The sequence below is a fragment of the Zingiber officinale genome, chromosome 9A, assembly GCF_018446385.1.
Source record: "Zingiber officinale cultivar Zhangliang chromosome 9A, Zo_v1.1, whole genome shotgun sequence".
In the NCBI taxonomy this organism is placed as follows: domain Eukaryota; kingdom Viridiplantae; phylum Streptophyta; class Magnoliopsida; order Zingiberales; family Zingiberaceae; genus Zingiber; species Zingiber officinale.
The window spans coordinates 119,370,445-119,394,063 of record NC_056002.1 but is presented as its reverse complement, the minus strand read 5'-3'; the positions used below and the strand labels follow the sequence as shown (position 1 = coordinate 119,394,063).

The 23,619-nt window shown below is 38.7% G+C and overlaps 1 protein-coding gene across 1 annotated transcript; it reads left to right on the top strand.

Moving 5' to 3' along the window:
* Positions 1-6,713: 6,713 nt before the first annotated feature.
* On the top strand, positions 6,714-7,289 carry LOC122021681 (protein GL2-INTERACTING REPRESSOR 1-like). The gene is made up of 2 exons (XM_042579828.1): positions 6,714-6,812; positions 6,888-7,289. The coding sequence occupies exon 2, from the start codon at positions 6,898-6,900 to the stop codon at positions 7,222-7,224; it is 327 nt and encodes a 108-aa protein (XP_042435762.1). The 5' UTR covers positions 6,714-6,812; positions 6,888-6,897; the 3' UTR covers positions 7,225-7,289.
* Positions 7,290-23,619: the final 16,330 nt, after the last annotated feature.

Here is a 23,619-nt window from a genome sequence, read left to right as displayed (position 1 = left end):
GCTCAGACCAAGCTCACTCGGGGCTCTACTCTCCTTCTCCCGATTGGCCTTGCCGATCAGATGATTCTCTCTAAGCCCCATTCCTGACTTGGACTGAACTCATTTTGGGCTCTGCTCCCCTTCTCCCAATCTACCTTGTTGATTGGACGATTGTCGATAAGCCCCATTCCCGACTTAAACTGGATTCACTCAGATCTATGATCCCCTTCTCTCGATCAGTCTTGCCAATCAGACGACTCTCTATAAGCCTCATTCCTAGCTCGGATCGGACTTACTCACGACTCTGCTCCCCATCTCCTGATCGGCCCTACGGATTGGACGACTCTCTATAAGCCTCATTCCGATTCGGACCAGACTCACTTGGAGCTCTGCTCTCCCTCTCCCGATTGGACTTGCCGATTAGACATGCCATAAAAGGGTCAACATGGTCTTGCTAGACCATCCATAAAACTCTACCCTCTTTTAGGGGGATGTTGCTACGACCCATTTTGGACATATACAGAACGGGCTGTCTAAGAAGCACATTTTCTAGCTAATAGACCAACTAGGGATGACAATTTTCCCCGCGGGTTCGGGGCCCCACGGGGAAAATCTGAAACGGGGATGGGGATCTCCGATTTTTTCGGGGATGGAACGGGTTTGGGGAGGGTATGAGAATACTATCCCCATCCCTGAACCCGCTCTGAATATTATTATTATTATTATTATTATTATTATTATTATTATTATTATTAAATATTAATCAGAATTTTTAAAAAGTATTAATAATAGTGTTAATATTAATATTAAATTTTTTGAAAATATTAATAATAATATTGATATTAATATTAATATTAATATTAATATTATCATTAATAATAATAATTATAATAATAATAATTATTATTATTAAATTTGGGGATGGGGCGGGGATGTGGATTTGATTCCCGTGAGTTTGGGTTCAGGGAATCCCTGAACCTGAAAAAATGAGGACGGGACGGGGATGAGGATAGCAAATCCGCCCCCGCCTTGCCCCATTGTCATCTCTAAGCCCAACAACCCAAATGGCCCTCGGTCCAAAGCCCATCTTTCGCCATTAATATAGCATGTGGTTTTGTAAGAGAGTCAGAAACTTGTATCAGTATACAAATACGTAATACACACAATATATGCCACTTACTCTCCCCATGCCTGTGATGTGACTATGCGTATGGTATAAACATGGTGATAGGGCAGGATGATTGATAGCAGAATAATGTCCCATTAAATGTGGAGTTTTGAGAAGAATTATAAAAGGGGTCTGTCTCTGTTGGTGCAGGTACACGTGCACACACGTCTACATACTTGTCTTCATTTTCCTCCTTTGCACCACCATTGCTTTTTAACTTGATTGTCAGATTAGCTATATTAGGGACCTCTTCCTAACCTGCTTACTGATGATTTCTTTCTCCCTTCGTTGATTGTTTGTAGATCACCGAGTTTTCATAGCCAGGCATTTCATGGAGTTCTTGAAGCAAGTCAACTTTCAAGCCACAACATCGGCGGTCCATTCTTTGTAGCTTCCAGATGAAATCAAATTTGACATAGTTTGTGGGAATCTCTCCGCTTGATCTGGAACGTGAAGATCGATAATGCTGGAAAAGTAATAGTTACTTTATTGTAAGAGGACCTCGATTTGCTTATGCTAGCAAAGGCACATGTGCTAGCGCAAAAATAGCAAACAACGATTCCTTCCATTTTAAAAGCACTCACTGCGTCGGTCATGCCATCTAAAGGATTATTGACGACGAACGAGCAGGCTAAACTTAAGCACTTCATGGAGTTTCCCAAAGCCTTAATGCGAGCACCCACAGAATATTATATTGGAGTCAAGTGGTCTCAAGAGTCCTTTAGCAGGGATTCACCGTCCTACGTCCTGAAGCTCGGCAATACTCCCATCGTTGTCGTCTCATCTAAACGACTGGAGTTTCCTTTCTCACAAGAAGTTTGAGAGGACAAGTTGCCCAGGAGATTTAGCTAGTCACCGGTCGGAGAATATGGAGGTTCTACAGAGTTTGAAGATCATCTTTGCAAGTTTAAAAATGTCATCCTGCTGCATTAATATACTGGTGGGTTTAAATGTCAAGTGTTTTTAACTACTCTCTCTGGCTCAACTTAAAGGTGGTTTGATCATCTCTCTAGTGGCTCTATCACATGCTTCAAAGACTTTAAGAAGACTTTCCTTCAATACTTTGTGAGTAGTCGGAGGTACCAAAAAACTAACTTGAGCATATTTGCTTTTAACCAAGCGCCTAAGGAGTCCTTAAAAGCTTATTATATAAAGAGATTTGATCAAGTGGTCATGGATGTTTTGTCAACCATTTCTGAGATTTTGGCGATCACTTTTTCATAAGGGCTTTTAAAGGGAGACTTCTTTCACTCCTTGGCCAGAAATCCCCCGAAGATTTTTGACATCATGTTAGGTTGAGCAGGTAAATACACCAACGTGAAAGAGGTTCAATCCGCTCGGAAGAAAGAAGTGTTCAATTTAGTTCCTCCTTTTCAAGTCGAACAAAAGGCTCATCTGGCTCCTCTATCACTCAACGAGCACCGCCGGCTCCCATGCCACCAGTTTAACTGCCTCCAGTTCAATGAGGAAGAGTTGTGCAGCATGTGGAGTTAACTCGGACATCTTTTGCTAAGCCGCGCTAGTGGATCCCTACTTTCTATACTTACCATTGGACCAATACGTATAACTCCCAAGAGTGTCAACAGTATGCTCGGGATAGTCGTTGAGCGGTTGAGCAAGGATGGCCACCTCCCCAAATTGCTCTGCAATTGCTTAGGCCACTAGCATAGGGTCCCACCGTAGCCAGCCAACTAGCTAGCATACTACCACCCTCCGATAATCTCTCTGCCTCAAATGAGGGTAGAGCATTTGTGTTGACAAGACAAGAGGAGAATCAAAACAATGTCGTAGTTAGAAAGGTGGGCATGATTTCCAAATGATCCACTAATGAAGATTCTAATAGAGCTCAGAAGACTCATGGACACCGATTGGAGATTCATGCAGTTGGCTCTAGCAAAGAGAAAGAGGAGGGCCCACAAATCAATTTCGAGCCTCAGGATCTTGAAGGAGTGGAGCTCCCTCATGATAACATCCTGATCATCAAAGTCGTTGTCACAAATTCCGAAGTGGCACGCTTTTTCATGGACACAAGAAGTTCCGTCAATGTTCTCTTCAAGACTACTTTTTGACAAATGCAAATAGACCAAGGTGAGCTCCATCCTATGGCTACCGCTTTTGTATGGATTTATAGGCAACAAGATACAACCACTCTAAAAAAATCAAGCTAGTAATCTCCTTGGGATTCAAGCCTCTCATGAAGACTAGGAAAAACACCTTTATTGTCATGGATACCCCTTCAGCCTATAACATCATCTTGGGAAGGCTTGTGTTGCATGAGTTCCGGGCGATCATTTTCACTTTTTATCAAAAAAAAAAATCAGTAGAAGGCCAAGTAGGAGAAGTAAGAGGAGACTAGCTGGTAGCACGAAAATGCTACATGGATGTGGTCAAAACAGAGGCATGCAAAGCCCAAAAAACCCAGCCAACCGGGGTGCATGTCATATAATAAAAAGCCCATAGCTAGCCAACTAAAGGACAAGAAGAAGTACATATTCACTTCGACCGACCAAATGTATGACAAGGATAGCAGCCGATCTGCCTCCAGAAATAAAAGAATAACTGGTGGCATGCTTGTCTCGTAATAAGGACATTTTTACTTGGTCGCCACAAGAGGTCACGAACATTTCTCCATCTTTGATGAACACAAACTCCACATCCCTCATGACGGACGACTGGTTAAGTAGAAAAAAAGGAACTTTAGCATCAACCAAAATTAAATTATTTGGATGGAAGTTAACAAGGTGCTCGAAGTCAAGCACATTCGGGAATTACAGTTCCTGGCTTGGCTTGCCAACGTATTACTAGTAGCCAAGCCCAATGATAAGTGGAAGGTCTAGATTGTTTTTGGGGAACTCAACAAGGTTTACCCCAAAGATTGCTATCCTCTCCCTCGCATTGACTAGATGGTTGATTCCACCGTTGAGAGTGAGCTAATTTGTATATTGGATGCTTACCAAGGATATCATCAGATACCCCTCGCTCAAGGGGGGGGGGGGGTTAGCTTCATTACCATAGACGATATTTTTTATTACAATGTTATATTGTTCAGACTAAAAAAATGCAAGAGCAACCTATCAAAGACTCATGGACAAAATCATCCTGCCACAAATCGAAAGAAACATCAAAGTATATGTGGATGCTGCTCTTATTAAATTTGTCTGATCGACATATTTAATTCTTGATATAGAAGAAACCTTCAACACTATGCGGATATACGAGTTCAAGTTGAATCTGAACAATTGCTTATTTGGGGTACATCGAGGCTGTTTCCTCATATATATTGTTACTATAAGCAGGGAATCGAGGCAAATCTAGAAAAAGCCCAAGTACTCAGAAGTATGACCACACCGCAAAATCTCAAGGAGGCTCAAAGGCTGGTTGGCCGAATCACTGCACTCTCCAAGTTTATCTCCTAATCAGCCAATCGGATGCTCTCTTTCTTCAAAATACTCCGCTAAGCTACCAAATTTTAGTGGGATGGAGATTGTGACAAGACCTTCATAGAACTCAAAGAATATTTAGTAAAGCTTCCATCCCTTTCCAAGCCTGAAGCTAGAGAACCATTATGGTTGTACTTATTTGCAACACAAGAAGTTGTGGGCTCTATATTGGTGAAGGAGGATAATAGTGTACAACATCTTGTATATTTTCTCAGTCATTTATTGAAATGTGCTAAGTGTCGGTATACTACTTTCGAGAAACTAGCCTATAAGCTAATCCTTACGGCCTGACGATTGAGGCCCTATTTATTCTCCCACTTGATCATGGTCCTCACCAATAGCACCTTGGGAAGAGTGTTGATCAGCCCCGGAGCTTTAGGAAGGCTAATCAAGTGGGATATGAAGTTAAATGAGTATGACATACAATACCAACCCTGCACAGCTATTAGAGTTCAAGGCTTAGCCGATTTTCTAATAGAAATTCATAATCTAGAGTCGGAGGGCATCTGAAAAATTTATATAGATGGGTCCTCAATTTGGCAAGGAAGTGGGGTAGGAATCTTATTAATATTCCCCTAAGAAGATATAATGCAATTATCCATCTGGCTAAACTTTAAGACATCCATTAATGAAGCAGAATACGAAGATTTGTTGGCGGACTCCAAGCGGCCAAACATGTAAGAGCAACTCAAGTGATTATCCACTCGAACTCACAGCTGGCCGCCCAATAGCTAGCAAGAAACTTTGAAGTCAATAATGAGCAGCTCAAAATATAAATAAAAGGCTACAAAAAGTTAAAGGCTACTTTCTTGGAGGTTATCCTATGCAAAATTGCTCGAATAGATAATCAGAGGACAGACAAGTTAGCTAAGATGGCTAATTCACTATTCATCAGACAAAGTATGAGGTAAAATTATGATCGGCGAGTCATTCCCCGTTTCTTTCGAAAAGACGATCTTGTGTGGAACAGGATCAATAGACAACTTCACGAAGTAATAGTTTCATGTAATGTATAAAAAGAAAGTTTGATGCCACAAGCTTAGTAAACACACAAAGTTCTTGAACTTGTTAGTAGGTTATCTTGTTCCTTCAACTATTCTGTAATATGTTAAGGCCTTGAGTTTCGAAGTTCTTCATCACAGTTAAGTTTCGAGTTTACTAAAGATTTTGGGTCTCATTCCTCCAAAGGCAGCACGAGCATTCTTGGTCCTAAAAGGCCCGAACTTTAATGCGCCAACCTTCAAATGTTGACCATTCATCCCCGTGATTATATCGCAGCGACGAGTCAAATAAGCATTCAAGTGACATCAAACAAAGCCACTGTTTACTGCATTAATAGCGCAGCAGAGGAATTAGAAGCTCTCACAAGGTCTTCCTTGCTAGGCAAAGCCATCTCATCATCTCTGTTCATGTCTAATTAATGTGCTCTTCATATTCCTTTTTAACTTTATTGAAATGGTTAAAAACAGAGTCTCCTAATTTCAATAAAAATAGTTTAAAACAAAGGATGCGAGTGTACTCTTTGAAATATCTTGGCACACTTGTATGCTGCTTAATTAATTTCATAAGAAAAAGAGGTGTGTGCATATCTTATCTGCAATCAATGAGCTCCAACATATAAGCTTAGTCTCCTACAATTAATTCTACCACATCTACAATGAAGTCCTTGCGTCTTCCAATGAACTTGACATAAAGGATCTCCACATGGGCCTTGCCTCTAATTGTTCAAGATGATTAAGTTCTTGCCTCTACAATTAAAGCCAGAAGGCAATCTACTGATTGATCATTCTAATTGTTCATTGATTAAGTTATTGCATCACTGCATTAGATTGGCAGTGAAGGCACATTAGGTCCATTCCATATTTTAAGACGCATTTATGGCCAATGCCATTACATCTCTCTCATTTACTTTTCCTTTTTGTCATTCCTTCAGAAGAACTAAGCTAAACTTTTACTCTGTTGAATTTAAGGCTCTCTCCTCGACCTCTTGCTTGTTTTTTTGTTTTGTGTTTAATGTTTTCTTTACATGTGCTCAGACTCAATGCATAGGAAAGTCAAGAAGAAGATGAAGAGAGGTAGAGAGAATTAAATAGCAGTTTTGTCCTTTGTAATGAAGGAAATTCATTGTCGACTGCCTATTTTTTTTTCTCTTATATAACTGCATTGCAGAGCCCTTCTGTTTCCCCACCACCATAGTTCATAGCCAAGCCCTACCACTGCTAAAGGTAAGTGTCTCTCCATGCACAGAAGCAGCCTCAACCTTCCTTTCTGACGCTATGCCTCCCTCCTTTGGGTTTCAGTGCACAGATTATGATGAAGCATCACGTCCGGAGGAGCCTGCAGAAGGTGGACCTGAACTTGAAGCTCGCGCTGCCGGCGAGAGGGGACGCACCGGGGATTGACGTGGATGACTACGGATCGCCGGAGCAGTTGTCGTCGCCGAGCTCGTGCCTGTCTTTGGAGGCTGACCGCGACAGCCCGAAGGAGGCGGCGCCGATGGTGCTCGCCGCCTGCCCCCAGTGCTTCATGTACGTGATGCTCTGCAGCGCGGATAGCAAGTGCCCCAGGTGCAAGAGCGATGTCCTCCTGGACTTCCTCCACGGCCGCAACGCCGGCGAGATGACCAGGAAAATGTAAACCGCTCAAAGTGAATTAAAGAAATTAAAAATAAGGTTCCTCTTAAGAAATTAATGCAAATTGATTGAGTGATTGATTGAGGCAGTTGAGAGGAACGGGGAGAATTACGTCAGATTATAAATAACATATTTATTTCCACCCCTCCTCCGCCACTTTCTCTTTAATTCCCTCTTCGATCTTCACTTCCATACCTCGGAATACAAAACAGTAAGAAATAACTGCATCACTAAATGCGAGGTCATGCTGTAGCTGGCCATATTCAAGTGCAGTTGCACCGCGACGCTCGTTAATTGTTCTCACCGTCGACAGATGCAGGGCCAATTAGGGAAGGGAGGCCTCCATGCGTGCCAAATAACAAATAGTTTCTTTATCAACTGTTTGCACTGGTAAAGCAGTAGAGCTGTCATCATCGGAGCTTGAATTCCCTCTCGGTGTAAGGTGAATTTTCACTGAGAGGCTATCAGACCTATCTATCTATCCATCAAGGATCGATGTGATTTTTGAGGCAGTTGGTATCTGTCTCGGTGATTGTTTTAATAGATTTTAGAATTAATTCTCCGTAGATATAAAATGTCTTGTTAGTTGTCTAATTTCTCCCATATAAAGGGTGTTATGGTAGGATAAATATCTAGATTTATTGTCTTTGAGAGAATGTGAAATTGGTTGAAGGAACTGCTAAAATGATGACTTCATTTGGTCCAAGAAGATACATGTAATTTTACTTATTAACCTTTTATTTAATCATCATTTTTGCCTCCGGAGGTAAGGTATAGCGGTTAAGGTCCTCTTTAGATATTTATGATTTGATTTTCAACTACGGCACATTGTAGAATTTTTTCTCTAGTGAGATGACAAGTCTAAAAATGTTGGCAATCTTGATAGACCACTATAAATGATTCTCGATTTATCCTTATGATCGATAAAAATTTTCACAGAATTGAGTTAAAATTGTTACCTCTAAAATTAATCGGTTCAAAGAGGAAACATGTGAGAATGACAGAAGGAAAAAAAAATGAAGATGATGATATATTTAAAACATGGACCAAAAATCAGAGTTGAAAGTTGTTTCTCCCAAACAACATGATTCAAAGGAATTAATGAAACCTATTTTCAAAAGTAGAGGGGTCCTGCTTGGTTATTAATGGCCTATTTGGGGGACCTCGGAATCACCTGTATTTCTTGGAATGGTTTGGGCTAAAATAACAAACAAACTGAGAGAATAAGAGGTTTTATTAGGGTTTATAAACCAAGTTTGTAAATAATTTATGAATAAATTTATTTAGTAATTTATCTAAATTTTAATTAAAATGTATTTCATTATTTTTATTTGAATAAATACAATTTTATACTTAAATTGACTATAATAAATTAAAACTAATGAATGTTTTAGTTAAATTAAAATTATAAAAATAATAATGTCATTACTCATTAGTTGAGTTCGATAAAAAATAATTTGGGTTTAGTTTGGTTAAGATTTTTAACAAAGAAGCTTGAATAAGGTCGATTATAAAATAAGCAAACTTAAATGCAACTCATTTTTACCCATAGTTTGGGTTTTCATCACACAATAAAAAATAAAAAATGATTTATTAAATATCAGTCAAAAAATAATAAATTATAGTCAAATTTAACTTTAATAATAAAAAATTATAAATTAAATATAATATTTGATTAATAAAAAATTTAAAATTATCTGTCAAAACAATTTTGACCATTAAAAAAAATAAAAATTATGTGTCAAATCTACTACAACAAGTCAAAAATTAAAAATTATTTTCAAACTTAATTTAGTTAGTATAAAATTAAAAATTACCTATAAACTTAATCTTGACTTATAAAAAATTAAAAATTATTAATCAAATCTAATTCAAACCCATAAAAATTATATATATATATATATATATATATATATATATATATATATATATATATATATATATAATTTAAAAGACCCTAATAAAAATATAGGTGTTAGTGGTCTCTGCCTTGAATCGGCCCAATCTAAGTTTGGAAATATGCTTGCTCTTCCTACCCCTCAAGTTTTCATGCTCTTTCATTCCATACATTAATTAGGTATTCTTGGATAAAGGAGGAGAGTGAGGCTGGTAAAGAGAGGGGCATAATGTTGATTAGAGTTTGATGAACAGTCCCATGCTTGGCATAATATCAAACACTTATATTGCAATTGATGTTTCATCTTCTTACGTTTGTGTCTATCATCACTAGGAAGATGATGACAAATCACCTCTTGAGAATTCAAGAACCAAGTCCCTCTTTACTTAGATGCTCTTCTTCTTGCAAAGAACTGATCTCACACAACTCTCTCTCTAGTTTCTTCTTCACTTGGACGCTCCTAAATAAAGGAAAGGATTTCAACTGCTCACGGCAGGCAACTGCACAGTCCTAACTGTAGCACTACTTGTAGTTGTAAATTATAGTACTATCAACATCTACAACTTGTCGAGTCAAGTCAGAAATACTATATAAGAATATTCTTCATACTTAAGAAAAAAATGGTCCATACAACAATAAATATATCAAGCAATTAAAGCTAAAAAAATTGTTACATTTTACATAATTTTTTAAGAAAACAAATTAAAGACATCAATATTTTACATTTACCCTAGATTAAATTATTTACATCAATATAAACATCTCTAATTCTTCATAATGACTATTATGTCAAGACTCAATTGATAGATCGTTTGAAGCGATAGAGGGGGGGTGAATATCGTGCTTTTAAAACTATTCTTTTCTTTCAAATCAAAGTCATGCACAGCGGAAAGTAAATAGAGACAGTTTGTTTACTTTGTTCGGAGCCTAATTCGACTCCTACTCGAAGGCTCGCAGTCCTTGACCGCACCGGTGAGCAAACCACTATAACTCTTCTTTCCGAAATTCTTCGGAAAGAAGCAGATCCTACAATGGAGCAAGATAGTAACACCCTACTATCTTGCTTAAATGAAATACAAATGCAAGCTTAAAATAAATTTTACCGACAACTTAAAATGAAAATATAGCTTAGGTCAGCACTTCCAGATGGTGTAGCTTGTTGCACGGATGAGGACGAGTTGCTTGCAGAGCAATAATTTTTTATCAGAAAGTTGTTCTTTTGGCCTCTGTCTTCGAGCCTGATTTTATAGATGTACTGGAGGTTCGGTCGACCGATCCTACTGTTTGGTCGACCGAACCCGCTCCCTTCTTTCCTGGCTGAAGTTCGAAGCTGGCTCGATCTTTTGCATTTACTGGTCTTTAATGATTCGATCGACCGAACCCCTTTTTCGGTCGACCGAACAAGCTTTTTCCTTGTTCGTCAGAATCTGCCGTGATCTTGATTTAATGCAGCTTTAATGTTGATTGAATCGGTCGACCGATCCCTCGGTTCGGTCGACCGATCAGCCCATCTTTCCTTTGTTACTGATTGGTGCTGATGAACTGGCTAGGTTGAGTCATCATGGTTCGGTCGACCGATCTGACGGTTCGGTCGACCGATCAGGCTTTGATCCGATTCTGGCTCAGTTCTGATCTGGACTGACTTATGTGTTGATCTTACTTGGTTCGGTCGACCGATCCTCTAGTTCGGTCGACCGATCCAAATCCAACTTAACCTGCAAGACAGTGTTAGACTAAAATAACCTGCAACACAGATGTTAAACCAAAACAACCTACAACACAGATATTAGCACAACAGTATAATAATGAGAAATAAAAGAACAGTAGAACTGTTCTTGATCTCAACTTGGAAACCTTCCCGGTTTCTTCAGTTGGATCAACGACCTAAGGTTGTTCCCTTCGGGAACCCGACCTCACTGTCGCTCCTCCAGTTTGTTTACCTCAACCTACCTGCCAAACTTTGATCCTCCAGATCTAGTTTGGATTTTTCACTAAGCCTTGATTGGCTCCCCAGGACTTTTCCTTCGATTTTCGGTCCTCCAAACCTCTCGATCACTCTGCCAAGCTTTGGGTCCCCTCGACCCACTTGGACTTTCACCTGGGTTCCACGATCTGCTAAGATTTCTCGCCTAGCCTCCATCTAGGACTTTCCTGGTTGAGTAAACATCCTGCACAATCAGTCAACTTGTTAGATCATAACAAGACTTAACTTGAACCTTTGACAACATCAAAACTCAGGTTTGATTCTGGTGCAGCTTGCACCAACATCAATATCTCTAATCATTATAATTATTCATAATTATATTTTTAGTACTAAACAAAAAATATAATTGGTCGACCAATAAATAATGTCAAAGATATAAATTTATTTTATTCTTCCTTTTTAGATAGAATCATTCATTTTAATCAATCTCTTTCTTAGTCATATTACATAAACTGAATTAACCATAGTCATTATGATATATACTAAAATAACAAATACTGATTAAAACTTCAAATAGACAACTAAAAAGTCATTGAGGGTAAAACCAAGATTATCTTATAATCTCAAATGTTTCACATAGTAGAAAAACAAAGATCTATTCTTCTACTAATCTTATTATCGCTATAACATATGTGGTATGAATCACATGCTACGATGTCTCTTTATTAATAAAGAATATATATATATATATATATTATAAATTTAACATCGTACCGATTTTAATTTAGACATACACAATGTCTAATTTTGAATTCAACTCATGAATTATTATCTGGCTTCCATCAAGTTTAGTAAATGGTGAGTACATTTATTCCAATCATAATCAATTTACAAATGATCTCATCTTCATACTACTATCAAGGCAACCCCGGTTTACAAGCACGTCTTCATTCATAGTTTCATTAGTTGTCTTATAAGCAATAGTCTTATCTCTATTTATACTTAACAAATAGAGATAATTGTCCATGTGAGAGGACCAATCTCAACTTGCCAATATACTCACTGAGACTTATCCAAATATAACAATGACATATACATCGAATAGATCATGACTTTTTATAATAAAACATCTTACAATATCCTATTTTCTTTATAATATTACATTCGATGAAATGTCAAAACCTTCACATGCCTTTGAAATGACTCTTTAGTCAATAGCTTAGTAAAATGATCGACAAGCATAACACATGTAGGGATATACTCAAGAACTATCTTTTTCTTATCAATTATATCTCTTACAAAATTATACTTAATAAATATGTACTTTGTCTTTGCTTTAATATTTAGGATCCTTATAAAAAGTTATAGCAGATTGATTGTCACAGTAAACTATAACAAGACTCCTACTATCCCGAGCAATCTTTAGTTTTTTTAAGAATCTTTTTAACCAGATGACTTCTTGCACAAGCTTGTTTCTTACTATTCCATGAGAGGCTCCATCATTCAATAAGAAGTCATAACTAGATGTGGATTTTTTATCGTCAAAACTCCCAGCCCTATTTGCATCTGTGAAACCTTTCAGGCTCATATCATATCCTTGAAAATAGAGGTAATAGTTTGTTATCCTCTTAAGATATCTGGTTTAACTAGAAACGGTTAACTAAATTAACAACATAGCTAATATCAAGATGTATACACAGACACAATGTATATTAAACTACCAATGGTACTGGTATATGATCTTTTCTTCATCTAGATTATTTTCTCAAGAATCTTGTGTTGGTGCAACCTTAGGTCAAGGTTGACCTGGTTGACCCGACTCGAGTTGACCTGACTCGAGTTGTATTTTGATGTTTGACAAGAACAGAAGAGTTGTATTTTGATGGGAGATTGTTGGTGTAACCTTAGGTCAAGGTTGACCTGGTTGATCTAACTCGAGTTGACCTGACTCAAGTTGTATCTTGATGTTTGACAAGAACAGAAACTTGGGAGGTTGTGGGTGCAACCCTTGGTCAAAGTTGACCTGGTTGACCCGAGGTGAATTGACTTGGCACGGAAAAGTCCAAGCAGGGAGCTTGGCATGGGAAAAGTCCAAGCAGGGAGCTTGGCACGGGAGAAAGTCCAAGTATGGAGACTTGGCACGGAGAAGTCCAAGTATGGGAACTTGGCATGTGGAAGTCGGAGAGGGCTCGGTAGCTCGTTCTTCGGACTATGGTCAGAGAGGGCTCGGTAGCTCGTTCTCTGGACCGGATGTGGAAGTCGGAGAGGGCTCGGTAGCTCGTTCTCCGGACTAGGTCAGAGAGGGCTTGGTAGCTCGTTCTCTGGACCGGACGAAGTCGGAGAGGGCTCGGTAGCTCGTTCTCCGGACTAGGTCAGAGAGGGCTCGGTAGCTCGTTCTCTAGACCAGGAAGGCAGATAGAAAGTCCTGGTGAGTGAAGCCAGGCAGACGGAAAAGTCCTGGTGAGTGAAGCCAGGCAGATTGGAAATCCTGGTGAGTGAAGCCAGGTGAAAACCCTAGTGAGTGAAGCTAGGTGAAAGTGAAAGTCCTGGTGAGTGAAGCCAGGCAGTTGGGGAAAGTCCTGGTGAGTGAAGCCAGGCAGTTGGGAAGTCCTGGTGAGTAAAGCCGGACAAGGAAAAATCCAGATGGATCAAGGCTGATCGGACATTTGGTGTTGTGAAGGTCAAGTAGGTCAAGGGAGTGACCGGTTACTTGGCACGAAGAGAAAAGTCTAAGTGGGTCAAAGGGATTGACCGAACACTTGGTAGGGAGTCTTAGCAGGTCAAGGGAGTGACCAGATGCTAAGCATGAGATACCAATAGGTCAAGGTTGACCTGATATTGGTTTGGAAGGCGTGGGACTTGGTTTGGGCAAAAACCAAGAGCTGGATCGATCAGTGGATCGATCCAGTGATACACTGGGTTATCTGATCGGTCTGGTGACCGATCAGTAACCAAACAGTATGCTACTGTATGTTATCTGATCGGTCTGCAGACCGATCAGAAAGCGAACAGAAGGCAAAGAGAAAAGGAGGGGATCGGTCTGTGGACCGATCCACATGCACCCTGATCGGTCCACAGACCGATCAGGAGACGATCAGAGAGTTGGGCGAGTTCTCTGTGAAGAGTGCTGATCGGTCTGGGGACCGATCAGCATAGGTCTTGATCGGTCCCAAAGACCGATCAGGGAGGTCTCGGACCGATCAGGGTGGAGCCTGATCGGTCCAGGTATATCCGTTGAGATTCAACGGGTATCTCCGTCTTCTTCGCTGTCTGCTTTACTGTAGTTGCAGGTTCAGGCTATATAAAGGAGATCGAGGGCTGCTACAAGATACTTTTCTTCTGGTTCGAAGTTTCTGCTTCTTCTTCTTCGCTGCTGTGATTTGAGCTTTGCTGAGCTCGCTTTTGCTTGAAGCTTCGTGTGAGCTTCATCGGCTGGTTCCTGCTGTTGTAGGCGTCTTGTGAAGCTGCTGCTTCATCCAGTCGAAGAGAAGAAGGCAAGCTAGTGTTGTTATATTTATGTTCTTAGCTTCTTGCTGTACTTGTACTTCTGCTTGCTGTTGCAAAGTTTGTGGCGAGGTTTCTCCACCCAGAAGGAGTGTTTATTAGCCGGTTCTCCGGGGTCTCATCCACCGACGGATTGGTAGGCTTCGTCCACCTTACGGACACGCCGAGAAGTAGGAGTTTATCTCCGAACCTCGTTACATCGCTGCGTGTTGAGGTTTGATCTTCTTGTCTTTGTTTCTTTGTTTTATTTTCCGCTGCGCTAACGTCAACTTGTAGAAAGAAACGAAGATTTGGGGTCGGCTATTCACACCCCCCTCTCTAGCCGCGACCATCGATTCTAACATCTTGGAATACATATTCTTACTCAATACCTTTTGCTACAGGTGTATGTTCAATGTTATAATTTAACATATTGAATTGTTGTAATATCTTAATCATATAAACCTCTTAAGACAAATCCAAAAATCTTTTTGATTGATCTATTATAATCTTTACTCCTAAGATGTACTTAGTTTCTCCCATATCTTTTATATCAAATTGTAATGGAAGTCATGTTTTGACTTCCATCACAAACTCTTTATCATTTTCAACTATTAACATATCATCAACATATAATGATAATATGACAAACTTTTTTTTGTCCCTTTTTCAATAGACATAATGATCTTCATTAATTATTTCAAAATCATAAGATAAAATTCTTATATTCCATTATCTTGATGTTTGTTTTAGACCATAAATAGACCTTTTAAGTCTACACACTTTGTTCTTTTAGTCTTCAGCAATGTAACCTTCTAGCTATGTCATATAGATTTTCTCATCAAACTCACCATTTAGAAAAGTTATTTTTACATCCATATAATATAATTCTAAATCAAAATATGCTATTTAGAAAAGTTATTTTTACGCTCTTCTCGTCCACCGATGTACTCTTCAGCAGCACCTCGTCCTTCGGATGCACCGAGTCAGTCGACTCTCTTCGCGTGTCATCCTTCTCGCTAGATGCGTCTTTCGCTCGACTTCTTGTATTCCTAGATTTCTGCATATTTAGACACAAGGATCAAATACACAAGACCTAACTTAACCTGGTTGATCACATCAAAACTAACTCAGGGAACTTATAATTTTCTCCTTTTTAATGTGCATCAACCCAAGTTAAGTTAGAGTTAAGCCAAAATAAAATAACATAGTAAATTTCAATTATAACTAAAAAATTGCAATGCAATGAATTAAACAAGTTAATAAAATTATAAAATAAGTACAAGGATAAAATTTTTAAAAAATTATCCTAACTCCCCCTTAATCTCTCTTAACTCTTACATATTTCTCACCCTTTGATCACATAAAAAATAGGAAAAATAAAATAAACAATTAGAAAAAAATTAAAAAAATTTCTAGGGATGCATAACAAGAATTATCAGTAGGTTAATATTTTTTAGAAATAATTTTTAAATATATTATATTTTTAATAATTAATCTTCTATTTTGAAAAAAAAATAATTTAAAAATTACCTTTCAGTTTCGAAAAACCTGAAAAGTATTGTTGAGTTTAAGCAGAATAAGTTAAACCAGTAGAAAATAAAAGTTTTCACATTTCTATTTTCTTGACTTTTTAATATTAAAAATTTACATTTCATAAAATAATTTGTAATAATTTAGATAATATTCAAAAAAATTTGTTAAGATAGAGAATATCATGTTTTATCACAGAATAATAAAAATTTTCACAAAATAAGTTTGTATAATAATTTTAAATTTCAAGATATGATTTTCTTTGATAAATTCAAAGAAAATAACTCAATCAAAAAAAATTAAGAAAAGTTTTCCTTAACAGAAATACTACTGTTCTATTAGTATAAAAATTTTGAATAAAAAATTCGAACAGAAAAATTTACTTTGAAGAATATTTTTTTAATTAAAACAATTTCTATCTTGATAATTAAAAAATTTAGGAATTTATTCTAAAAAATATTTTAGAACTCAATATAAATTCCTACTTACTAGATTTACTAAAAATTTTGAAGGTACATAATTTCTAAGGATTTTCCTAATTTATCCTTGATGATTTCTGACGTATTAATTAATTCTTCGATAATTTTTTAATTCTAGTTTTCGAAACATACTTGAATACAAACATGTATAGTCATTTTCTAGTTTTTCTATTTGTGCTTTCAATTTTTCATTTTCTACTCATAGATTATCATACATTTTTAAGGAGCATGAATTGGCTAAGGTTATTTTTATATTAACATTTTCTTTTTCTAGTTTTACTTTATTGTTAGAAACCATCTTGATAAATTGAAATGACTTTTCAGGAGATAGAGCATGTACCTCATTTATCTCTGTAGGAACATTGCGGCCGACTGGAAGGGGGATTGATGGATATCCTGTAAAATCAAAAAACGAACAACCCTTCCTCGAATTCTTTAAGCTAACACTTGTAAAATAAACCAAGCAGATAAATAAAACATTAAAAAGACGAGGCACGAGATTTACTTGGTTACAACCGATGTGGTTGTTAATCCAAGGAAGGTTAAGCGCACTAGAATACTCCTTCAGGCGGAGAAGCCTCTTACAACATTGAAGCGCAGAAAACAGAAGCTTAAATACAACTCTAAAGCACACAAGCCTTGGAAATGAAATACTGGAGTTCGTTGTGGAGCTTCTGGACCAAGGCTATATTTATAGCCTTGGTGGGGGCGCCTGGAAGGGTTCCGGGTGTCCTAGGGGGATAAAACTTTATCCCCCAATGTTCAGAATGCATTAGACGCGTTCTGGTCAAAACTGCTGGTCCGGGCGCCTGGAGGGGTTCCGAGCGCCCCGGGCTAGTCTGGGCGCCCCGGACTGCTCCGGGCGCCCCGGGCTGGTCCGGGCACCCCGGACCCTAAGTCAACTCTGGTTGACTTTTTTCGCCTCGGTTGGGTGATCTCTGCCATCCAGAAAAGTGCTCACTCGAACCCAACTTCCGGTCTTCTTGAGTGGGCTTCCCTCCGGCTTCTCGTCCCTCGGAATCGCTGCGTGTTTCCTTCTCGTCCGCCGGTGTACTCATCCGCAGTCTTCGTCCCTCGGACGCACCGCGTGTCGTCCTTCTCGCTAGCTGCGTCTCTTGCTCCCCGACCAATCTTCCACTCCAGCTTTCGTCCCTCGGAACCACCGCACGCTTCCTTCTCGTCCGCCGGTGTACTCTTCCGTAGCACCTCGTCCCTCGGACTGTCGTCCTTCTTGCTAGCTGCGCCTTCCGCTCGACTACCTGTGTTCCTAAGCTCCTGCATACTTAGACGTAAGGTTAGAATAACACAGGACCTAACTTAATTTGTTGATCACACCAAAACAACCTTGGGGTTCCAACAATCTCTCCCTTTTTGATGTGATCAACCCAAATTAAGATAGGGTCAAAAATAGACATGAATAATGAAATAATATATTTTGCAATAACATGCAACAAGATAGAAAAAATTAATTTTCAAAAAAAATCTAATTTTCTACCTCCCCCTAGACTTATACTTTTTTTTCTCCCCCTTGATCACATAAAAAATTGGGGTTGAAAGAAAAATCTAAGGGTTGACACTTAGAAAATTTATAAAGATCTATTTCAATGATTTTCTGAAAAATATTTTTAAGTCAAGGAAATTTCTAAGTCAAGAAAAATTTCTAAGTCATTAAGAACTTTTAGAAAATTTTGAGAACTTTGAAAATTTTGTAATAATTTTCACAAAAAGCAATCTCAAAATATCAGAGAAAATTTCTAAGTTAAAAATAAATTTTGAAAAATTTCTAAGTTTTCATCATGTAAATTAAGAGTTTTCTGAGTAGAAAACTTTATGCATAAATTTTTTTTTTGGAACATGTAGAAATAATTAAAAAATTTCTATGCATTTATTTATTCTAATGCTTTTATCAGAAGGTTTTAAATTTCCATTTTAATTTATCATAATTTCTTACATTTGAAGCAAGAAAATTCGAACATGTAAAAATTTGTACAAATTGTAACATGTCATTTTCTATTGTTTTTTGAATTCCTAATTCGCAAAGATATTTTGATAGTATAAATTCTAAAATAGAATTTTTTGACAATATAATTTGTAAAAATTCTTTCGGCAATGTCTTTACTTTGCAAAATTCTTTCAGAGGAATATTTTGTAATTCGCAGAAGTATTTTGTCATAAATTCTAATTTGCAAAAATCTGTCGACAAAATATTTTGTAATTCACAAGAATTTTTCATCAAAACTTTTTGCAATTCGAGAAACTCTTTCGATAATATTTTTGCAAGAAGTGTTCGACAGTTGATTTTCTAATCCGAAAAACTCTTTTGATGATTCAATTTTTAATTCGCAAAAATCTTCAGGTAATTTTTCAATAGATTGAACCAGTTGTTCAAAGGGTTGAGGCCATACCTTACTTACCTCATCGGTCGTTGGTTCTCCCCCTATTGAATTACTTTCTTCTGGAGACTCTCCCCCTTGATCGATGCTCATCTTGGATGAGCTTTCTTCATCTGTAGGTGAGTCTTTCGCTATGATTGTTGTATCGGCAATTTCTTCAGTCTCGGACTATTCTGTCGGTGGCTCGGTGTCTATTGAGTCGTCGGCTTCCAAAGGTTCTTCGTAGAGCTTCAAGAACTTTTCCCAAAGTTCTTTTGCACTTTTGTATTCGCCGACTCTGTTGAAATCTTCATTTGGTATTACGGTTAGAATGTGAAACTTTGCCTGACCGTTTGCCATTAACTCGTCCCGTTGCTTCTTGTTCCAGAGGCGTAGATCGAGTTTTTCTCCATTCGTTGTCTTTGGTGCTTCATAGCCAAATTTTAATATTAAAGAAATATCAAAATCAGAATTAAGATATACCTCAATTTCTTGTTTCCAACAACAAACTCCCCCTCGAATGCAGGTGGGTAGACATTATCTCCGGACATCGTTTTGTTGCTTCAGACGGTGGTTAGTCCCTCTGAGGCGTACTCGGCTCTAATACCACTTGTAGGAACGTTGCGGCCGGCTGGAAGGGGGGTTGATGGATATCCTGCAAAATCAAAAAACGAACAACCCTTCCTCGAACTCTTTAAGGTAACACTTGTAAAATAAACTAAGCAAATAAATAAAATATTAAAAAGACGAGGTACAAGATTTACTTAGTTACAACCGATGTGGTTGTTAATCCAAGGAAGGTTAAGTACACTAGAATACTCCTTCAGGCGGAGAAGCCTCTTACAACGTTGAAGCATAGAAAATAGAAGCTTAAATACAACTCTAAAGCACACAAATATTGGAAATGAAATACTGGAGTTCGTTGTAGAGCTTCTGGACCAAGGCTATATTTATAGCCTTGGTCGGGACACCTGGAAGGGTTCCGGGCGCCCTGGGGGGGATAAAACTTTATCCCCCAACGTTCAGAACGCATTAGACGTGTTCTGGTCAAAACTGCTGGTTCGGGCGCCCGGAGGGGTTCCGGGCACCCCGGGCTGGTTTGGGTGCCCCGAGCTGGTTTGGGCGCCCCGGACAATTTCGGGCGCCCCTGACCCTAAGTCAACTTCGGTTGACTTTTTTCGCCTCGGTTGGGTGATCTCTGTTGGTGCGGGTAGCACTAACGGTCTAACCTAAGTTTTGATGAATGACAAATAGGTTAAGTTAGTTTTGTTGTTATCTGACACTTTGATCGAGTGTGCAGGAGAAGTCCAGACAGGTCGACGGGCTGACCGGATGTCTGGCACGAAGTCCAGCTAGGTCGACGTGCTGACCAGATAGCTGGCGAGAAGTCCAAGCGGGTCGACGGGCTGACCGGACGCTTGGCAAGAAGTCCAGCTAGGTCGATGGGCTGACCGGACGTCTGGCAGGTAAGTGAGGTAAGTCACTAGAGGGGAGTGACTGCGAGGACGCGTTCCCAGGAAGGGAACATTAGGCGTCGATCTGGCTTAGATCCATTTCGGATATCTAAGTCGAGATCGTGACTAGATTCCGGTCTCAGAAAGACGGAATCTAAGTCATACTATTTGTGCTAATTCATACTATTATAAAATGTGCTAACGATCTATTTTGCAGGATATATATTGCCTCGGACTAACTTTGTTTTGCAGGAAAAGGGAGCTTTTTGGAACAAAGTGGTCCGGGCGCCCGGAAAGCAAATTATATCCAGGCCAAGTCGTCGCCACGTGGAGCATCTCGGTTTGAGCAGCTATGTCACATTCCAGGCACCCGGAAGGAATTCAGGCGCCCGGAGCAACATATAAAAGAAGCCCCAGGCAGGAGCTTCAGAATCATCTGTTTCACATTTGAGAACTCTGAGATTACTCGCTCTGCTGCTCTGCGCTCCAACGGCGCTCACAAAGCTCCGACGACACGATCTCGCTCTTTTAATTTCCTTGTCTGTCAGTACAGCTTTGTTTTTTTTATTAGCATCTTTTTGTACTTAAATTGTAATTATCCGAATTGCTAGTGAATTGCCCAACGAAAGTACTCAAGAAGTACGGGCCTTCGAGTAGGAGTCGTCACAGGCTCCGAACGAAGTAAAAACACCCTGTGTCTACTTTACTTTTCCGCTGCGCTTATACTCGATATTTTCGAATCGATATTCACCCCCCCCCCTCTATCGAATCTAACGGTCCTACAAGTGGTATCAGAGCGGGTACCGCTCTGATTTGGTGCAACCACCAATCAGACTGGGGGTGAATTTTTTTTTTCTTTTTTTTCGGTCTTCAGTTTTACACTTAACTCCAAACTGGTTGATCATTTTTTTAAATATTTTTTTGTTGCAACACCAATCTAGATTTTTCTACTATTTTCTCTTCCCGCACTACTAATCCATGACCAAGTCTTGGGATATTTTTCTTGGTTATTTACTTGTGTACAGGATGTCCCAACAAGAAGGATTTAGCACAGTACGACCTCCACTCTTCAACGGGGACGATTTTCCGTACTGGAAGAAGCGCATGGAGGTTTACCTCAAAACAGACTTCGACCAGTGGATGAGCGTTATGAGACCCTATAAAATTCCAGCGGATAACTCTGGGAATATACTGGATCCTGAAGACTAGACAGCAGATTTGAAGAAAAAGGCGTCAACAGAAAATAAAGCGATCAACACTCTACAGTGCGGATTAACAAGAGAAGAACTGAACAGAGTTGGTCCACACAAAAACGCTAAAGAGCTGTGGGACAAATTGATCGAGCTGCACGAGGGAACGAGCGACGCCAAGGTAACAAAACGAGACCTGCTTTTAAATAAAATTTTTAATATAAAAATGCAGGAAGGTGAAACGGCGAATCAGCTCCACGCGAGGATCAAGGACATCCTCAACGGGCTTCATGCGATAGGCCACCAGATGGAAAATAGAGACTTAATAAGGTACGCATTAAATGCTTTTCCACGTAATAGTTTGTGGGCATCAATCGTAGATGCCTACAAAATCTCTAAAAATCTTTCTAAATTAAAATTACATGAACAAACTAATGCTGGAGCCGAGAAAGGTATAGCCTTATTTGCAGGTTCCTCCAAAGAAAAGAAGAGCAAACCTGAATATGAAGAAGATTCCAACCAAGACTCCGAAGACGAAGAACACCTGGTGAACTTGGTAAGAAAAATGTTCACCAGGAGAAAAAGGAGCTTCAGCAAAAAGGACCTTCAAAAGATCAGTTCTCCCTCAAAACAAAAGAACGTGACTTGCTACGGCTGCAACAAAAAGGGACACTACAAGAACGAATGTCCAAAACTGAAGTTCGACAAACCGAAGCCAACCAAAAAGAAGACCCTCAAAGCAACGTGGGACGACTCCTCGGACGAATCGGAGGAAGAAGAGCAAAAACATCAGAGCCACCTCGCACTGATGGCCCACGAAGCTGAAACAGAAGACGGGTCTGAACCCGAAACAAGCCACGAGTCTGTACTCGTTTCCGAAGGCCCGAATGAGGTAGATTTTAATTTAAACAAAAAAAATTTTAGAATTATTTCCTGTTTAAATAGTAAATTGATTAAACTAGAAAATGAAAACAAATCACTTCTTGAGGAAAATCAAAACCTCAAGGAACAAAAAGAAAATACAAATCCAACTCAAGATCTAACACTTGAGGAGGAGAATTTATCATTAAAAAATGAGATTAACAATTTAAAAGAAGTGTTAGAAAAATTCACAACAAGATCAAAAAATCTAGACTTAATCCTAAATAATCAAAAAGCATGCTATAATAAAACCAGACTAGGATATAAGTCGAATTCAAATAAAACCTTCAAATCATTAATAACCCAATACAAATCAACCAATCTAGCTTGGGTTCCGAAAGCGTGCTTAACCACGCAAATAGGACTTAATCAATATTATATACCTAAAGAAAAAATACATTATATAAAATCGAATAAACCAAACCAAAATCCAAGATACAAACCTAAATCAAATTCAAAATTTAAACACTTTAAAAATCAACAAAATTATCATCAAGTTAACCATAACTATAAAAAGAATCGACACAAACCTAAATCCAAAATTTAATTTAATGGCCAATAATTCAGGGGGAGGCTTTAGAATAGCTGGCACCTCCAAAACTAACTTACCCGACAAGGTAACCTAAAACAAACTAACCTGGCAGGGTAATTAGGATTAGAGACCAAGTTTAACTTGAATCATGGTACTGGTGAAGTTTTTGGATGATAGTACGTTAGGGAAACTTGGGCATCGCATGTCTAGAAAGATATGGTTTCGATCTGGTGCATTTGGCCAAGTGGAACTGACCGAAGCTACCCTTAAATGAATCCTAACCAGTTAGACCAAGATCTAGTACTAAGCTCCGTGGATAGGACTATTCGGAAAACCTCGAAAGGTTGGTTACTTCTAATGACATCCATGTGACTCACCAAGCTTAGAAGTTTATCCGAAGATTGCCTATTTGTGGAGGCCAAAGCTAAATCTGAACCTAACACAAGTTAAACCAAAACTCCATAATTAAAAATCTAATTTCATCTCACAAAATCATAGGATTCCCTGATTGATAATATAGATCGGGTGAGATGAATAAGGCTTCAAAATTTTTTTAACTTAAAAATTAATTTCAAAATTTTAATCTTAAAACTTAAAAATTAATTTCAAATTTT

Excerpts from the sequence above, each read along its gene's own strand:
- LOC122021681 (XM_042579828.1), top strand. The coding sequence starts at position 6,898 with ATGATGAAGCATCACGTCCGGAGGAGCCTGCAGAAGGTGGACCTGAAC.